General features: G+C 38.6%; 1 protein-coding gene across 1 annotated transcript in view; it reads left to right on the forward strand.

Annotated features, from left to right (window-relative positions):
- Positions 1 to 10,119: 10,119 nt before the first annotated feature.
- Positions 10,120 to 20,755, forward strand: part of LOC121445588 (rho GTPase-activating protein 6) — an 87,324-nt gene continuing 76,688 nt past the window's right edge. Inside the window, exon 1 of the mRNA XM_041647729.1 lies at positions 10,120 to 10,276. Coding sequence (XP_041503663.1) covers positions 10,138 to 10,276 — 139 coding nt within the window. The 5' untranslated portion in view covers positions 10,120 to 10,137. The remainder of the gene's footprint in view (positions 10,277 to 20,755) is intronic.

Genomic DNA, 20,755 nt, shown 5'->3' on the forward strand with positions numbered 1-20,755 from the left:
GCAAGCATGCTCCCCCTCTCTCCCTCTCCCTCCCTCCCTCCTTACTTTTCTCTTAATCTCACTTACATACTCAGTGACACAGCCTATCTGTGTTCAAAAGGAGCAAAACTTCTCACTGATCTGGTAAAAAGATTTTTTTTTCTTCCAAGATTCATGGGGTAGAGGATATATCTAGTAACAAAAAGTATCCCGGAGTCATTAGAGGGCCAGCTGGGTGGTTTCTCTCACACTTGATAAGATCTTCTGTCTGAAGATTCATTTTTTTTCACCAAAAAGTTATTTTTTTGTAATAAAACAGAGTCAAGTTCCTAGTCTAAGCTAAATTTGGTTAGATTAGAGAGGACAGGACAGACGCCAAGAATAGGATTCATGGGTAAGCACCAAATCTATATATCTATACTCTTATTTCTTTTGCAGAAGATGATTATGATAAGATAGCAATTCTGTCATTCCTAGCTTGTGATTTGGGAAGAAAAGTGAATGATCAGCATGTGGGATGTGTGGCTGCTAAAAGCTGCTTTGCGCCGATAGAGATTTATGAGCACAGCTCGTTTCCAGACTGATTGATGATGCTGAAGCAGCGGGAAATATGCGAACTGCAGCAGGAAGGAGGGCTCTGCAATTAACGGGTGCAGCATCATTAGTGTGATTGCTCTAAGATTCAGGCACCAGTTGGTTGGAGGTCTCCCAGCCAGAGGTGTTACCTTCTACTTTCAACTTTCTTGCATGTACTGCAGCATCTTACCTGTTGAGGCAAAGACAGATACAGACTTCAGAGAACAATTTATACAGGAAATAAGGCTAATGCTAAATCGGCATGTTACTTAATCAAAAAGGGAGATCTTAAGCTACTGGATTTGGAAACACTGTCTGGGTTAGCTAAGTATAAATAATCTAGCCAGCCAGTGGTGGTGAACACCAGTAGTCCCAGCACTCAGGAGGCAGAGGCAAGCGAATCTCTGTGAGTTCCAGGCCAGCCTGGTCTACAAGAGCTAGTTCCAGGACAGCCAGGGCTACACAGAGAAAATCCTGTCTTGAAAACAAAACAAACAGAAGAATCTGCTATTGACATGGCTTGGTGGTAGAAAGAAGGACAGTTTAATTCCAGTGTTCAGGGCCCTACTTTCCTGCTGTAAGAGTAACTTTACTAATAGTTGTTGATTTACTTATTTATGAGGTGAGGGATTTGGGCTGGTTTCTTCTGAGAGATGATTGCACGCATGTATAGTAGTGGTTATCAGACTAAATTATACATCCTGAAACCTGGCTTCAAATCCTAACTCTGATATTTATTCATTTTATGATCTGGGGAAGTTATATAAGGTTTGTGCCTCAGTTTCTCCATCTACAAAGACAAAGATAATTGTGCCACTGCCCCCCAAGGATGTTGCAATCATTGTGTGAGATAACATAAAGAACTTCATAGCCAATCAACCATCTATACTGTGAGCAGAATTTTCAAGGCCTAATTCATTGCTAAGGGTCAATTGTTCCAACTGATTCAATTATGAAAAGGCAAGAAGAACTGTTGAAGGTTACCCCTGTTGTGAGATATTTCTAATCCATGCAGGTTATTGCTATTTCTACAGCCTGTGTTCCATGCAGGCTATTTTGCTTCCGTCATTTGAGCAAAGCTTTTAAAACTAAGAATCGAATTTATGGGTACTAGACAAGTTCACGGCTCAACTGGAGAGATTCAGAAGTGAAAATGGCCTTTCGGTCTGACATCTTTTTGCTTAAGGGCATTGAATATGTTAATGTATCCCCTCTGTGCTAGCCATTAGCAAGGCTTTTCCTGCAAGAAAATATGTACATGACATTTATTTTTCCCAGATGGTGGTTAGTTCAGTTCCAGGTTTGACAATGCTTGTTTCTTTCTCTTGGGTTTATCACTAATCCACACACGACCATTTCTTTTAACTTTTTTCACATATTTATTTATATATGTGTGCACACATGTGTTCTTGTACATGGCATGGCATGCCCATGGAGGTATGAAGACATGCAGTTGGAGTTGGTCCTCTTCTTATACCATGCGGGTTCAGAATGACTGAGGTCGTCTTCAGGCTTGCAACAAGTGCCTTTTCCCACTGACCTATCTCACCAGCTGATGGCCCTAGAAAGGCCCTTGTATTTCGCCCTACCGTTTATATGTTTCCAGTATCTCAGCTATAACCATCTTGTATGATTTCTTTACGGGCTCTTTGGGATATATTCCAAAGAATAGTTGTACAATATTGTGTACAGTCTTGGAGTTAGAAAATGTTGCTCCGATGGGTTAATTCTAAACATAAACTACCTTAATACATTTAAACTGATGCAGTGGTCAGCAAATGTCTTCTGGAAGGGCTAGGAAATAAAATTAATCAGCTCTGTGCACCTAGCAGTCTCTATTACAAGCTGTTCAGACCTACCAGCGAAGCCTGGACATTGGCCTAGGCCATCCCTGAGTGAGTGAAGGCAGCTGTGCTCCAGGAAACCTTTCAGATTTGACTCATGGGCAGCAGCTTGCTAATTCCTGCCTAGTCAACTTATTACAAGCAAAATACTTAGTATTCCCATTTTACAGGTGAGAAAAGTGAAGGACAGGGCGTGCAAGTTGTTTGCTAAGAACCCACATGACTGGCAAGCAGTAAAACTGGGACCCAAGTCTAGGAAGGTATTGCTTTTAGCAACTAATCCATGTCAACCAATGGGATGTTGGGCTCCTGAATTCTGCCTGGTTATTTTACCATCTCCATAAGCGCCTTCTCAAATCCGGTGTTCCCAGTCAAGATGTCCAAAAAGCTCCCACAGTAATCCTCCTTCCTCTGCCCTGCCCTGCCTGCTTGTCTAGTGCTTATCATCTTGTAACTTCCTGTGAGTTACTCAGTCATTGTACGTGTTTATCAGCTGTCTCTTTTGTTCACTAATGAATCTTAAGTACCTCGAAGAGTTCCTGGCCTATAGAATTCCCCCAGCTCGTGCTTGCTGAAGCAACAGGTTTGTTGTGTGTTTGGACTTGGACACTTCTCAAGTAACCGTAATATAGGAAGGCAAAAGTTCAAAGTATGCTACTGTTTTTACAAACTGTTTCTAATTTTCTGAAATTCCTGCTCAAGATAAAATAGGACATTTTTATTAAAAAGTCCGGTCTCAATGCATTTTGAAAAGTGTGTGACATAGTAGAGGTATTAAAGCCCCATAACGAACAGTGTGTTGAGGAGTAACTAGAGTCAGGGAAGACAATTGAAAGATGATTTCCTGGTGAGTACATAAAAGAGCAGTCTCTTCGGTGAGTCCAGCCAGGGGTGTAACAGTCATACAAACGCTCTCAGCTTTCCCCAGGTGCGCACAAAGAAGGAGGTTTCCTGTCATTGTGGTGTGTTTATTTTGAAGTTATAAAGATCAAGGCAGACCTTTTCAGAAAGCGTTTGGTTATTGGGCTTGGTATTTCAACTTATGCTATGCTTCAGTGCTGCATTGTGATTACCCGGGAAGAGCGCCTTTGCTAATGCTTATTACACAACACTGACCACCTTAGGAAAAATGGAAAAGATTTACTCGTGACATATGTGATCTAAATGGCAGACCATTCTTTAGTTCCTAAGCTTACCTTGGGCTTCCTGGCTTCAAGAACCCACGATTCAACCGGCACCTAGAAAACAGAAAGCCACTCCAACAAATAGTGGAACTACTTATTCAGAAATTCAGCACACGTTTCTTTTAAGAGATTTTCATATCACTAAAATTGCCAGGCTTCAGGTGGAGATGCAAATTTAGAGTGATGATTAATATTAATTATAACTTAAATTACCACTTATTCACAGCCTGTCAGGAGCTAATAAGCCCTCCACAAGAAGTTCATTTACATTGTCTTGTGTGATCCACACATGCCTGAGAGTTAATTCTTCCTCTTTCCTCATGCACTGTTGAGAAAGATGAGGCTCAAGGATGTTCAGAGTCTTATCATAAAGTTCATATATAGTTGGCCCCGAGGCTTGGTACCTTAAATTTGGAAGCCTGCCTTAAAGCTAAAGAATGTGCAAATTTTTTTTTACTTTAAATTTTTTTTTTATTGCGAAAAGAAGAAAAAAAAACATAAACAAAAAACAAGTTTCCACCTCCTCCCAGCCTCCCATTTCCCTTCCCCTCCTCCCACCCTTCTCCCCCTCCTCCCACCCTTCTCCCCCTCCCCCCACTCCTCTCCCCCTCCCTCTCCAGTCCACAGAGCAGTCCAGGTTCCCTGCCCTGTGTTAAGTCCTAGGTCCTCCCCCCTCCGTCCATATCTAGGAAGGTGAACATCCAAACTGGCTAGGCTCCCACAAAGCCAGCACATTAAGTAGGATCAAAACCCCCTGCCATTGTCCTTGGTGTCTCATCAGCTCTCATTGTTCGCCATGTTCAGAGAGTCCGGTTTTATCCCATGGTTTTTCGGTCACAGTCCAGCTGGCCTTGGTGAGCTCCCCGTAGATCAGCTCCTCTGTCTCAGTGGGTGGATGCACGCCTCGTGGTCCCGAATTCTTTGCTCATGTTCTCCCTCCTTCTGCTCCTCCTTGGGACCTTGGGAGCTCAGTCCAGTGCTCCTGTGTGGGTCTCTGTCTCGATCTCTATCCATCACCAGATGAAGATTCTATGATGATATGCAAGATATTCGTCAGTATTGCTCTAGGATAGGGTCATTTCAGGTTCCCAATCCTCAGCTGCCCAAGGAACTAACTGGGAACCTCATCTTGGGCACTAGGGAGCCCCTCTAGGGTCAAGTCGCTTGCCCACCCTAAAGTGGCTCCCTTAACTAAGAATTGTGGTTCCGTGCTCCCCTATCCACCTTTCCTTTATCCCAATTCTCCCGTTTCCCAGGTCCCCCCTCCTTCCCTTCTACCTTTTCTCTCCCCATCTCCCCTTACCCCCATCCCACCCCCCCCCAAGATCCCATTTTCTCCCCGGAAATTTGGTCTACTTCCCTTAGCGAAGAGGACAACTATATGTTTTTCCTTCGGTTCACCTTCTTCCTTAGCTTCTTTAGGTTCACCTATTGTAGACTCCGTGGTCCTTATTTATGGCTAGAAACCAAAATGCTAATTAACCCAATTAAAAAATGGGGCACTGAACTGAACAGAGAATTCTCAGCAGAGGAAGTTCAAATGGCCAAAAGACACTTAAAGTTGTGCTCAACTTCCTTAGCAATAAGGGAAATGCAAATCAAAACAACTTTGAGATATCATCTTACACCTGTCAGAATGGCTAAACTCAAAAACACCAAGGATAACCTTTGCTGGAGAGGCTGTGGAAGAACGGGTACCCTCATCCATTGCTGGTGGGAATGCAATCTTGTGCAACCACTGTGGAAGTCAGTGTTTCGGTTTCTCAGGAAATTCGGGATCAACTTACCCCTGGACCCAGCAATACCACTCTTGGGAATATACCCAAGAGATGCTCTATCAAATGACAAAAGCATTTGTTCAACTATGTTCATAGCAGTATTATTTGTAATAGCCAGAACCTGGAAACAACCTAGATGCCCTTCAATGGAAGAATGGATGAAGAAAGTATGGAATATATACACGCTAGAGTACTACGCTGCGGTAAAAAACAATGACTTCTCGAATTTTGCATGCAAATGGATGGAAATAGAAAACACTATCCTGAGTGAGGTGTCCCAGACCCAAAAAGATGAATATGGGATGTACTCACTCATAATTGGATTCTAGCCATAAATAAGAATGTGCAAATTTGATAGTGAAAATCTGCCCCCGCTGATTCTGAAATACTGGGTCCACAGAAAATATTTTGAGCAGGCCTACACCAATCCTTTTCTGGCCTTCTTGGTCTGGACAGTTTATTCTTGGGTGTGGTTAAAGAGATATACTCCAATTTAGAGTCCAAACCCAAACACACAACAAAACAGTGTGGTGGAGGCTCAAACCAAAATTATTTCAATCAATATTATTTCATGGAAAAATCAAGTCTGTTTGTAAAGGCACACAGACTGGCTCAGAAGAACGACCTTTCTGAATAAAACATAAATATTGGGTTTGGGGTTTGCCTTTTGATTCTTTTTGCCTAAATGTTGATACATACACTTCTGATGAAAAAGATATCTCTCTAGTTAAAGCTGTTGGTGAGTTGCTCTCCAGTTAATCAAAATTCTATTTTATTGAGACTTTTGTTTGCCTTTTATAAATTGGTTTGTGGCATTTGCATTTCTTGAGGCTGGTTCAAAAATAGGTCCTAAGGTTTTACTTACGTGCATAATATACAGAGTCCTACATAAGATGCATAAAATATATAGTTTGTGCCTCTGGTGATAAACAAAATGTATAAATGATTGTTAGGATTTCCTGACACCATCATTTTAAGAGGATTCTCTGTAATTTAAGTTTAACAGCAGGCCTAATGTATACTCTGTCAGGGTTACTCACCCTCTGAACTATTAGTATTTTGAATCAGATAGACATTTACTATGGCAAAGTGTTTTGTGCTTTAGGAGATAATTTGTAGTGTCCCTCCTGGTATCAAATACACATACAAGTGAAACACACACATGTGCCACACACGTACACATACACACACACACACACACACACACACACACACACACACACATCTCCTTTTCATTCAATCGTTCTGGGAATGATTTTGTAATTTTGTGCTATCACTGAGTTTTGTGCTTATGTCTTATTTTTTCCATGAGATCTGATGAGTAGGCATGGGTACCACAGATGAAGTCTTCCTGGATCACATATAATCACTTTTATCTTTTATACTTGTATACTAACAATTCTATTTGGCTCATTAAAATGTCTTTTCAAGTTTGAATCAAAATGCCTAATTTGACATCTCTCTCTCTCTCTCTCTCTCTCTCTCTCTCTCTCTCTCTCTCTCTCTCTCTCTCTCTGTCTCTCTCTCTCTCTGTCTCTCTCTCTCTCTCTCTCTCTCTCTCTCTCTTACTCCCCCTCCCTCCCCCTCTCTATACGTGTGTTTGGCTTTTGAGGATAATATATACATAGCCCAAGCTGTCCTCAAACTCAAGATCCTCTAGACTCTATGTTTCCAGTTTTAAGCTCACATGTATGCACCGTCATGCCCTGATGCCCAACATCTCTGCATTTCTTATCTCTTCATCTTTGACTTGTTCTCTCCTTGGTTTCTTTAAGAAATTTCTTAGCACCATCCTTTCCTTTGCAAATCTGGTTGTATTCCTCTTTAGTCAGTGTTCCTGATATACTGGCATTTACGTGTTCAGAAAAACAAAATGAATCTACTATGCATTGCTCACACAGAAGGCTTCAGAGAATTTTTACGCCCTGTCTTCTGCTGGCCTTTACCCACTGCTATTTCCATTCTTCCAGATGCCTGTAATAAGCTTGTGTCTTCAAACTCATTACCTTCGCAACTAGTGTTTGCTTCAAATTTGACTTTCTGCTGTAAAAAAACCCTATCCCTCTTAGTCAACTTTCAAGTCTCCATCAAAACATTACCTTATCTACAAATCCTTCTTTGATCTGCAGACAGATGGTACAGCTCTGTCCTCAGGCACCCATTGCATTTGATGTGCTATGTGATGCTTATTTCTAACACCACAATCTGTGTACTTTCTAGACTGTGTTCTTCCTACATGAAAGTTAACTCTTTGAAGACAAAGATTGTGCAGCCACCTAAATAAACTCAAGCCTACTACAGTGCTTACCATATAGTACATGCTTCTGAATATTGTTTGAATTTACCAGGAGGATAGAGTAAATAAAAACAAAATATGATCGCAGGGATCAGTGAATTTCATTTGAAACTATAGTTCAGAGATTGGGAGACTGTATGTAGGCTACCAGTCAAATGCAGCCTGCATATCTAATTTTGTAAACAAGTTTTATGCAAATATGCTGCAATGCATTCTTTTCTAAATTATCTATGGCTACTCAAATACCCGAGAGGCAGTTAAGTTGTTGAGACAAGATCAAGATGGCCTACAGAACATGAAATATTTACTGTCTGACCATTGACAGAAAGGGTTTGCCAATCTCAGCTAATTGGTACTTGAGTCCTTTACAGGTCACATTTTTAAATACTTTTTAAAAAAGGGTCTGTAGTTTCATTTTGACACTTAGATCAAAACCAGTTTCCTTAGCTATCCAAACCTCATATCTAAAAGGCACAAACATAGGCCAGCACTATGGCTCAGGGAGTAAATGTACTTAATACTGTCTCAGGAACATGAGTTCAACATAAGGAACCCCAGAATAGAAGAAAAAAACTGATCGTCATAAGTTGCCCTCTGACTTCCACATGTATTCTTTGACACACTTGTGTCTGTACACACACGCATGTGTACATGCCAGCAAACAATTGTGAAGCAAAATTTAATCTCACAAACTCATCTAAGATTTCTCATCTGGGGAAAATGCAACTCACAGACAACATAACACCTCTGTGGATGTGAGTGAGGGGCACAACCAAAACCTGAGTCCCCAGATCTTAACTGCCTAAAATTGAGCATGTTCCAATAGACAGAGGAAAGAAAAGAATATACTGGCCTTGTACTATTCATCAATTGACCGGGTATGTCAGTAGCCTACTCTCTTGGGGGTATATTTGCCACTTTATTCTTCTCCCCACATCACCCTCCCAAAACCTGCTGAGAACATGTGAGTGCTTACTAGCCACTGGACGTTCTTCATAAAAGTCAAAACCACTACTACCAACAAAATGCCCTCTTGGTTGTGGAGGAAATGCTGCCTCTTTGAATCCATGGCACTGTGTTTATTATCTATGATTTGAGAATAACCTCTTCGGAAGCAAGGGATGGTGAGTTTCAGAGGAGTGGGAAGTGGGAAGTAGTTTTTTTCATGGGTCACCACATTCTCCCAATATCCGGTGTGCTTAGGAGGCACCACTCTCCTCAGACAGCAGAGGTGTGTAAGTACACACAAAATGTGCCCTTACAGTTGTAGGAAAACATGCCTAGATTTACTGGTGTAGAGCACATTAGAATCAAATATCTCTATAAAGTTGAATCATTACTTATCATCTGTTTGTACTTATTTTGTTAAAAAAACATGGTTCATGAAAGTGCTGTAAGTAGAAATGGTGGTCACTATTTTGCCATAGACTTTAAAGTCATATACTGTTAGCTTGTTCCTTAGAATTTTGTGAAACTTATTCAACCTATATGTAAAGAGATATATATTCATCTCCTGTACCAGTACCATATTATAATTGTTGGTATTATATTACCGTAGTGATATAATGTTCCTTAGCATATATTACATAAGTGTTCAATGTTGAAATAATGCCCAGTACTGTGTTTGGGGGACCTTCATCCACAGATAGAATTGACCATGCAGTAAATATTTTTTAAAATGAAAATCTTACATTTGTACTGAACATATACAAATCTTTCTCTTTTGCCATGATTTTCTAAATGATACATTATTGTAACAATGATTTATACATTATCTAAATTGTGCTAGGTAGGAAAAGAAATTTAGAAATTATTCAAATCATACAAGAGGATATATATGGCAATACTGAAAGTTTAAAATAAAAGTCTTGGGCATCTATATATTTTAAAATCCATGGGGACTGCTGAAGTAGATTCCACTGGATACTAAGTAGAAATTATATTGTTATATAGGATAATTTAGCAATATCATTTATTCAATGCTGCCATTATGTTATTGATAAAGTAAAAGATGTTGGCCACCCCAGTGAGTTGGTAGAGGGACTAAAAAACACACGGTACAAACAATGATACACAGTTCTCTCTCAAAACACATTTGTCCCCTATATGAGCCACACATGGTAGCAAGGACAAGCAGTTTTACCTGTTATGAAAATACACACAAAAAATCAGTTTCTATATATACCTATAAGAAAAAAATAGCCCCCTTGTGACCTCTTTCCTCGTGGTTTTCTTCAGACGAGAGTTTTTGACCCAGGAGTCATTTTAGCGAATTGGATTTTTGCAACCAACTAAGAAAATTCATGCTAAGCTAAGACAGAACTTGGTTTGGGGACAAGAGAACCAGCTGTAGAACACAAATGTGAAATGTGTTTGCCTTTGTCACTGTCTAAGAGAGAAGGAAGTCTGTGACAAATGAGGGAACTGTGTAACGCTTCATGTTTTCCCTCGGTCTGCAGGGTGACTTCACCTGGAACAGCATGTCTGGCCGCAGCGTGCGCCTGAGGTCAGTCCCCATCCAGAGCCTCTCGGAGCTGGAGCGGGCACGGCTGCAGGAAGTGGCTTATTCTCAGCTGCAACAGGACAGTGACCTGGGCTGTCAGATCACCATCCCCAAAGGTAAGGCCCTGTTCACACGTTCTGCCTTTCTGTGGGGGCTCTGAAGTCAGCCACCTGCTTTGCCAAAGCCACAGGCTGCAGATTCCTCTCACGCCTGGCATTAACACAGAATGGAAAGTACAGCTTCTTGGTGGGAGGCTTATATCCCTGTCTGTTTGGAAAGACATGTCCACGCGGGACGGTGAACATGCCAGCTAGTTAAAACAAACAAACACACAAACAAGCAAACAAAAAACAGTTAAGTGAGAAGATCTCAAAAGTCTTCGTGGCTTGACATTAACCAAGGAGAAAGCTTACAGAGGGATCAACGAAAAGGTCTGGAGGAAAAACTGGGCCTATCTCAGTTTGATTTCAAAATGAGCATCTGAGAAGAGTGCCTCAGATCTTTTAAGCTTGCAGGTTTGAGATCATGCAAACAGAGAATCAGGGATAGCAGGGATGTGAACTCCTTTTGCAGCCAGTCTTTCCTGGTGTGCCTGGGCACTACTTTGCTGCTATGACACTTGAGCACAGGCACACCTGCTTGCTAGTGTTTTGACATAGGGCCTGGTTCCCATTAAAGCTGAGAATGGGACACCTGGATTCTTGTAGTTCATAGAAGTCTCTCTCTGAATGGTTGTCATAATCTGTAAAGGCAGTTTTTATATTTGCATGTAGCAAAAAAAATACAGAATGGAATCCATAATTCATTATGCAGATTATAGTAAGCTTTCTCATAAGGAGTTTTGACTAATGTGTTTGAAATAAAAGCAAAAGCAGAATGAGGACAGCAAGTTTCTGAAAGATAGACATGTTGTGAATATTTATCCATTAGATAATAAGTCCATGAATACATGTGTGTCATAGTTTATCTTAAAGTTCCCCAGACGTTCATGTGTTGAAGGCTTTATCCCTATTGCTGAGGTATGGTTTTAGGAATGTGATTGGATCCCAAGGGCTCTGACACTTACCAGTAGGTTAACCTATGCAACGATGACATCTATAGGATGAATGTGGCCTCTTAATCCCTAGGCAAACCCCCAAACAGAAGTTCTAAACAGTGTCAGATTCACTATGTGAATAAATTCCCCAAGGAAAACAAACACAGCATCCAGTGTCTGGAACCGAAAGAAATAATACCTTTCCTGATAAGACAGGAGACTCATTGGGCATAAAAACCCATTCAAACTCACATTTCCGTTTCCTGTCACTTTTGGGGGTGATTGTGTGGGATGATTTGTAGAGACTACAGCTTCCTGGTCTCAGATAAAGATACTCTGGCATACTCTATAACTTCAGAATTCATCAGAAAGAAGGAAGAAATTGAGGTTCATGGGGGTTGGGAAGTCACTGAGACACTGAGATAATCCCCTACAATGAATGACAGTGGAGAATTTTACCTTGGGCTAGAGCCATAATGACTAGACATTGGTTATATGGGCAAATATTCAGGTGAGTTAGAAGAAGGGAGAGGACCATGTGGAATTTCAGTTCATCTTGCTTCTGCTCTTCCAATGAAGTCAGATGCAGTTTTATCTATGAGTAAAGATGGAGAGGAGGTCTTAGAAGTCTCAGAGAGAGAAAGAAAAATGGAAGAAATGGGTTCTCTAATGGACCAGCAATAATGCTGGATTTCAGAGAAGTTGAAGATCCATATGCAATTAGTAGCTGGAAATTTCGAATGTGAAACAAACTTCCTGACATTTAAGCATTGTTAAAATAAATATACTTCATTTTTTATTTAAATCCCTTAGCCCTAGTTAATCAAAGTCTCCTTCAATTAATTTTAGAATGGAGTTTAATGAAAGGAGAAAGATCCATAACTAATTTAAAATGTGTGCATAATCTGCAGTACGATGACACTCAAAAGATGTCTGCATCTTAAACCTATGATTAACATAGTATCCCACAGGACAGGAAGAATCTTGCAAATGTGGTACAGTAACATCCTTGAGATAAGGTAATTCTCTGACCTTGTCTGAAAGGGCCCAGACTAATCACACAAAAAAAATTGTAAGTGAAAAACTTTCCCAGTCGTAGTTAGGAAGGAAAGGATTGGGGAAGAAAGGTCAGAGAAGTGAAATGCTATTGGCTTTGAAGATGAAACAAAGGAGGGGTAATTAAAGGGACATATGTAGCCCTGGGAGATGAAAAAGTCATTGGAATAGATACTCTCCTCAAATGCCCCAAAGGACTCAGTCCTTCCGACACCTTGATTTTAGCTCACAGAGATCCATTTCAGATTTTTAACTCCAGCATTGCAAAGCAATAAATTGGAGTTGTTTATTTCTAAGTTTGGGGTCATTTGTTACAGCAGTGTTAGAAAACCAAAATATTATCCAAGGGAATCATTAAAATAAGAGAATATGGGGTTTAAGTGAATATGAATGGAAGTTAGGGTGTTTGCTGTGGTCAGTAATACCAATATTCAGATGTCTGAGGTAGGAAGATTGTGAGTTCAAGGCCAGCTTGGGCTACCTAGCAAGCTCCTGAATCAAAATAGGGAAATAGCAAACATTTTTTGTTGAAATAAATAATCAATAATATAAACATGCCAACTATTCCATGAATAATCTATAAATAGAATGTGATTTCAAATAGTAGCACCAATGTTAATTTTGGAACTTTCACAAAATTGGTCTGAAGATAATTGAAGTCTCTAATTGTATAAATACAGTCAGGGAGATCTAATCAACCTAACAGATTATCCTTGTTCATTTGTTAACGTTTGCCATGAAATTCAAGCAGTTAAAAACATACTACAACTGATGCACAAAAAGTGGTAAGTAAGTACGAGATAACAGTTAAAATGAATCAAAACATGTATGAGATTCTATTATATGACAAGCATGTATTATTTTTATTATTAGGGGGAACTTATAGAATGGTGTTATTTTGAGGCAATGAGACAATCACTGAAGAAATAAAGTTGGATTGTGACCAGAATGAGTTGATGTAAAAGAAAGATTTGAATATAAAAATTGAAAGTATAAATGGATAAGAAAACATTAGGGAATATTGTTATATTATAAAGGGACCACTCAGAAAACACAGAGAGAAATAAAACCCATAACATAAAAATCAGAGGGCTGGGGAGATGGTTCAGTAGGTAAAGCGTTTGCCTCAAAAGCATGAAAACCTGGATTTGACTCCTACTACCCATATAAAAGTCAGGCATAATGTCAAGGAGGCATGAACAAGAAGACTCTAGGAGTTTTCTAGCCAGTCAATCTAGGCAAATATGAACTCCATTTTCAGAAAGAGACCTTGTATTTAAAAAGTAAAATAAGGATGAGAGTGGTTGAGAAAGATGCTCAAGGCTGACCTCTAATCTCCACATACAAGCATACACATGTGCATGCAGACTTGCACGTGCATTCTACTCTTAAAAATAGAATCATTTGTGTGCCAAATAAATACATACAGTTTTCATCACACATTTGCTGAATTAGATGTTAACTGATAACTTAAAAAGAAGAAAAAATCTAGATAAAATGCAAATAAATTACACGCAGCTCACAGAAAAGTGCAATAAATATAAAAGAATGAAAAGGCACCATTATATTTATTGGAGACATACAAGCTCAACAGTAAGATTTTTTTCTCAAACTGTCACAGATCCAAAAAGTTGGATACTGTATTTCATAGGTAAATGGATGTTTTTCATACACTGTTGATAGGGGTGTAAAATATTGAATTCCAATTTGACATTCCAATTTGAAAGGGCACATCAATTCTTCTGACAACATTGGTTGTATCTAATATACTCAATGAATTAGCTAAGCGAGGCTAACAGCTTGATGATGCCTTCCAAAAAATGTCTTTTTTTGCTCAAGCATCATTCAAGGGAGATTTGTCAAAGAAACAAGAAAAGTTGATTCTGCTCCACGCAGCTACACAGATGCAGGCTTCTTGCATCCTGTGGCCTGTCCCTTCCTTATATTTACTGACCTGGTAGAGATTAAAAATACTAAATAACCAACGCACATTTTCATAACCTTTATAAAAAGGATATTGCAGCTTCTAAATATAATATTTAAGATGCTGCAGCTTTAAAAAAAGCCTAGAGAACATAAAGAAATCTTTAGTGGCTTTCATCAGAGAGTTTCCAGCAGTAATAATATTTATCAGGTTTTTCTCTATCAGACATAGAGGGATTGCCACTATAGAAGCAACCAGGCATGATTTCTGACTGTTCAGATCACTACATTTGTGGGGTCTCTTTAATCAGACTAACGAGTCTATAAATAACACAGATTTCACTATTAGAATCAGGAAGCATATATGGAAAGATTTTAAATACCATGTAGTATGTTACATTTAATGAATATTTGATAGCTTCTTAGTAGCAGTGGTCAAAGCAGGAGTTGGCAAGTGAACTAGAGTGGGTCCAACCTAAGTCATAGCTCAGGTTTGTAAACTAAGTTATATTGGAAAATAGACATGTTCATTCATTTGCATAGCATGCATGACTGCTTTTACTTCACATCACAGCTGAGAGGTTATAATAAAAACTAGAAAGGTGGCTCAGTGGCTTAGAATGCTTACTGCTTTTTCAGACTACCTGAGTTCAGATTCCAGCACCTATGTCAGGTAGCTCACAACTGCCTATAACTCCAACTCTGGGGGATCTGACCACTGCTCTAGCCTCTGTGGGTACACACACACAATTGTCAGATTCTGACAATACACTTGTATTTGTGACATTTGTGTTGCTTGGTCTTCTTGTGGGACTCCTAACCGCGGAAGCAGGAGCTGCCTTTGAATCTTTTGCTGACTTTTGGAAATCTATTCCTTGTATTAGTTTGCCTTGTCCAGCCTTAATACAAGGGGAGGTGCTTAGTCTTACTGAAACTTGATATGCCATGTTTTGCTGATATCTTTGGGAGGCCTGCCCTTTTCTGAATTGAAATGGAGGAGGAGGAGTGGATGGGGGAGTAGACGGGAGGTGGTAAGGAGGAACTGGGAGGAGAGGATGGAGGGAAAACTATGACCAGGATGAAAATAAAAAATTAATTAAAAAATAAAACCAAGCTTTAAGAAAAGCCCAATAAAATAAAACTAAAATAGCAGAGTTGATAAATATGATTGAAGTATATAATGTTCTTGTATAGAAATAGCAAAATGAAACCCCTTATTTTGTACAAGTAATCTATACTATTATCAAACAAAACCATATCTTATGTGCAGTAATAATGGCTATTTGAGCCTTTATAGGAAAAAAATGTTGATGCTTAGTTGAAGGTAAAATGAAAGGAACTAGGTGATTTTTTTTTTCCACAATCAGTATAGGATATTACCGTAGGTGGGGTGGCTTAACCTCATTGTATTTAAGTCTTTAAAGAGAAATCCTTTCATAAGAAATAAATTGCATATTCATTTTCTTAAATTAATTTGCTTAATTTGTAATTTTTATTTCCTTTCATTCTTGTTTCAGTTACTATGTGGTATAAGAATTGAGAAAGATTTTGCTTATGAATTTTAAAAATGGTATTAAATAGTTAATGGTTTAAGAATCTGAAGACAATAGTCTAATAAAGAGTGTTCCAAATTTTTTTAAAAAGCACCGTAACACCTCAAAATGGCTCAATTATCTGGCCACCTTATGAAGCATATCTTTGTCATTATCCTTTACAAAACCCAATATGCAACTCAATGAAACAACAAAAATGTGTGTTCTTGGTATGCCAAGAATACCGTGGCTGCTTTCAGTTTGTGACTTACATGTTGATTTAGAAAGTTAGAGTATCATGGTTATATAAGAGAAGCAAAGTTCTTTCAGTAGTTCTCAAGTTATGGGTTGTGCCCCCTTTAGGAGTCTAACAATCGTTTCACAGGAGTTACTTAAGAACATCAGAGAACACAGACATTTATACTACAGTTCATAGCAGTGGCAAATTACAGTCAAGAAATAGCAGCAAAAATAATTTTATGGCTGGAAGTCACTGGAGCATGAGGAAACATATTAAAGAGTCACAGCCTTAGGAACGTTGAGAACCAATGGCTTAGCTTGTCATGTAGTTATCTGGATAGCAAAGGTCTCCTGCTCTGTGTTATGCTATCTTTGCTGGAAACATCCAGGTGTATGTGTTCAATCTCCCTGTAGAAATTTCTGGTGTGCATAAAACCCAAACTGTATCATGGACCAGAATCCAAAATCTGCAAAAAAAGAAAAAAAATAATTCCAAAGGAATCAGCACTACCAAATTTGTATGACTTCTAGGCTTGGAAGTCCTCAAAGAGGGTTTCTGCTGCAAGGAGTTTTGGAACTAATGGTGCCTTCTTTGTGTCCACCATCCTTTCTGTGGTCCTCCCACAGAAGCTCATTACTTCTCATGGGACTGAACTATATATCATATCCCTTTGAATCTAGAACACCAGATACAGGGCACAGTACACGTGTAAGTCTGTGAGAAGTGAGTGAACGTGTGCATTCTCTTCTTTAAAGTTAAGCTTATCCCTTTACTCTTCCCTACCCTTGCAAAAACAAAATCCATCACCCTTCTTTCTTCTTCCCTAATATCTTCAGGAATGGGTTTGAAGTTACCTTAATGATTTCCTGTAGCTTCACCCTGTACTCATTTTCCAACTTTAATTGATAGTCTCATGGGTTAATGTGAGGTTTAAATGTAGTAACAACCATAATGAGTTGAAAGCATCTCCTGGCATCTCATACATTCTCCATAAAAGCTATCTATCTCCATCAGCATAATTATCATTGTCAACATTGCTCTATCACTTTGTCATGCATCTGCCCTCAACCCTATATCTCATCTTAATTATAGTCATGAGCCTATGTTTGCTTTCTTTAATTCAGGATTTCTACACTGTTCTATCACACCTAAAACCACCAGAGTAATCATCAACCATGAAGCTTCTACTTTATTGAAAAAAAACAACAGTCTCAAAGTTTCCTGGTGCCTACTTATCTCACTGTTGAAATGGTTTATAATACTATTTAATATAAAAGAAGAAACCCATTTAGATAACAGTCTATTATGATGATGATGAACCAAAGATTTAAGTTTATGCTCTTGGAACAGAAAGTTTTAACATTTGTCTAAAATCTACATTGAGTAATAAATACACTTTATATCTCATCCTGGGAAACACGTGAACCAAACAGTGCTCTCTCTATCACAGATAAGTTTAAATACTAACTTCTTATAGAGTACTTTAATATCCACTTCTCTTTAATTGTGTGTCTCTTCCTAATGTACATTTTCCTGGATCAATGTAGATTTATGCCCTACAGTTTGACCATCACACATTTGTAGAAAACAAATAGAAGGGAGAACAGGGAATCAGGAGGAAAATAAGAAAAATATCAATATGAATAACTTTTAATTGTTCTTTGCTGTGATTCTAGGGGACTTAGTAAACCAAAAGGAACAGTTTATTTCTGTAGTGCTAGGTAAATGAAGCTAGGGCTAGAACCATGCCCTCAGTGGGAGTGATACCTGGGAGACTTTCTATATGTCTTCCCACTCTCTTTAGTAGTAACAAGCTTGGTACATAGCCCAAGAGAGATAGATATGTAACCCACTGAAGATAAAGCGAGAAAATATGGAAATTCATAAAATAAACGAAGCATAAAACTAGCCTGCTTTTAAGTTACTTATAAAGTAAATGAAGAGTTCTTATTTAAGCCGTTTTATTGAAATTCCATAATTTTTATCTAAGTGCATTTTAACAATAGATAATCCAGATTCTACCCTAAGGTGTGTTTTCCTACTTTTAGGTCTAGCAGACATGTTATGTAATGCCCAGTATATATATGAAAAGGTATTTTCAGAAGTGTTGGTTCTGTATATATTTGGTATTTGAAGTATGCATATATGTGCGCGTATGTGTGTATGTATGCATGTATGTGTGTATGTATCTTAAGATAGAGAGGTTAAAGGATATCTTTCCCTGTGGGCTTTACCTATATACAGCATAGAAAACTAAAGAAAGAAGTGAAGCAGTATAGAAAACTCTCTAGGGGGTGGATTACTCCCACAGATTGTCCTTAGCTGTTTAAGGTATGTTCCTAACCTTAGGTTTATTTTCATATCTCTATATGGCTAGCCATGTCCAAAGCTATCCTTGACCTCTAAGTGCCCCGGGTCATTAAACAGAGAAAAGGCAAATCTATAAAGTATATTAAAATATTAACTCTGATCAAATTGCCTTTAGAAGCCTCATTTAGAAAGAAGCTGACTCTTCCGTCTACTCCACTAAAGGCCAAGAATGACAGGTAGTTTCTTGAAGGTGTTTTTGTAACTTTCCTCTTGGATGCTTTTCATAAGAGCTGAAGACCTTTGTCATGTCGTATATAGTTCTCAAGTACGTGCTTCTGTATGACTCAGTACCAGTAATGAGCAGGTGCCTGATTTTTTAAGCCACATGCTTTGTTCTTTAGTATTCACAGATATTCTTTCATGTTCTGAAACAATATCTTTTTCCAATCAAGGCTTTGTCTCTACTGGTCACAATAACACACATCTATATATGTGTGCTGGAGCATCACCCACCATTGGACAAAGTCTTGACATCTTGAACAAAGTTCTCATCACTGAAGTTTCTAAAATATTCTGGCATTTTTCAAAGATTCTAAGGCTGCCTTGTTCTCTACATTGTGATCACTGCCTACAGTAAATTTGATAATTGCAAACAATGCTCCATCCTTGAAATATGATCAAGATTTTCCGTATTTATGTGGAGTTCATGGGTAAAATAAAATTAAATAAGTATCCATTAAAACTAATTGCTGTTTCTTTAACTATTTAAACATTTTAAAACATTTGAGATCAAAGTCTCAAGATTATTTAATTTTTTTTACTTAGTATTTACAAGATGTTTACAAAGAGAAAGCTCTGGAAGAATAAGTTTAAAAACTTGTTTTTTAAGAGTAGCAAACTATAGCTCATGAGCCACCAGCTCAATGCTTGTTTGTATAAATAAAGTTTTATTGTTAAAACCCAGACATGTCCATTCATTCCTTTACTGTCTGTGACTTCATTGTAACGCTACAATGATGGAGTTAAGTAGGTTCAACAGGAACTGGGTGGCTCACAGAGTTAAAAATATGTTTACTGTTTTGACCTTAATAGGAAAATCTTGACAACCCTTGATTTAAATTGTTACTATTAACTTGATATAGTAATTCATAGCTACTATCTGTGTAGTTCAACTATCCTATTCTATTCAGTTTAACTTCTTCATTATTTGAATTTAATTTTGTAATTGGGTGGTTTTGAATGGTAAGAACTTTATATTCTCAGATTTTAGTGTTTATACACGTAAATAGATTTTTTTTCCAAAATGAGATAGTCACTTCTTTAGTAGAACTAAATACAAAAGTAATGTTTTATGAATTTCTTTTTTTTAATTTTTTTGTTACTTTTTTTTTATTGAGAAAAGGAAAAAAAAAGTTTCTGCCTCCTCCCAGCCTCCCATTTCCCTCCCCCTCCTCCCAGCCTTCTCCCCCTCACCCCACTCCTCTTCCCCTCCCTCTCCAGTCCAAAGAGCAGTCAGGGTTCCCTGCCCTGTGGAAAGTCCAAGGTCCTCCCCTCTCCGTTCGTGTCTAGGAAGGTGAACGAACATCCAAACTGGCTAGACTCCCACAAAGCCAGAACATGTAGAAGGATCAAAACCCTGTGCCATTGTCCTTGGCTTCTCATCAGCCCTCATTGTTCACCATGTTCAGAGAGTCCAGTTTTATCCCATGCTTTTTCAGTCACAGTAATGAGGAGTAGAAGGAGGGAGATGAGCAAGGAAGTCAAGACCACGAGGGGTGCACCCACCCACTGAGACAGTGGGCCTGATCTATTGGGAGCTCGCCAAGGCCAGTTTTATGAATTTCTTAAACAACTAATGTTACCATATACTCATATATATGTAAGTAGTGCGCCATATATTTATAGACATATTAATAGTGTATTGAATAGATGATATTAATAAAAAGATAATCTCCAATATGGATTAATTATAATTTTATTAGTACTATCTGATTTTATGGCTGGTAATATAGAAACATTTATCTGAAAAGGGTTGCTTATTTATAGATTTAGATTTATTGGCAATCTGACCTCCCTCCTTCTACCTACCATATGTCAAATACACACAAATTCAAAACATCTGTGTAAGTAGACCCAGCATGACATGTCTGATGGGCCTAGAAGTAGAAACTCACAAAACTCCCACTATTAAGATCTCCCCCTATTAAGATTCGTTATTTACAAGTCATAAAAGCTCAATTAGAAATCGTTTAAAGTAGTATCTAACTTCATGAAGAGTCCAGGGATAAGCTACTTCCACGTCTTGAGTGGCTTTCTATCTTTGCTGTTATCAGTGGAGCCCCTTGCTGCTTAGCTGACTTTTTTCAGCATCTTGGAATGGCTGCAGCAACCTCTGGCATTGTTATGCTTATAGGAGCATCAAGTGATCAGGAAGGGTACTGACTTCCCAGGGAGGGGTTTTTTAAGAAGGGAGAAGCTTTTCTACTGTTGTCCCCTA

This window comes from Microtus oregoni, unplaced genomic scaffold, assembly GCF_018167655.1.
Source record: "Microtus oregoni isolate MIOR12 unplaced genomic scaffold, Mior012 000216F_ref0000361, whole genome shotgun sequence".
In the NCBI taxonomy this organism is placed as follows: Eukaryota; Metazoa; Chordata; class Mammalia; order Rodentia; family Cricetidae; genus Microtus; species Microtus oregoni.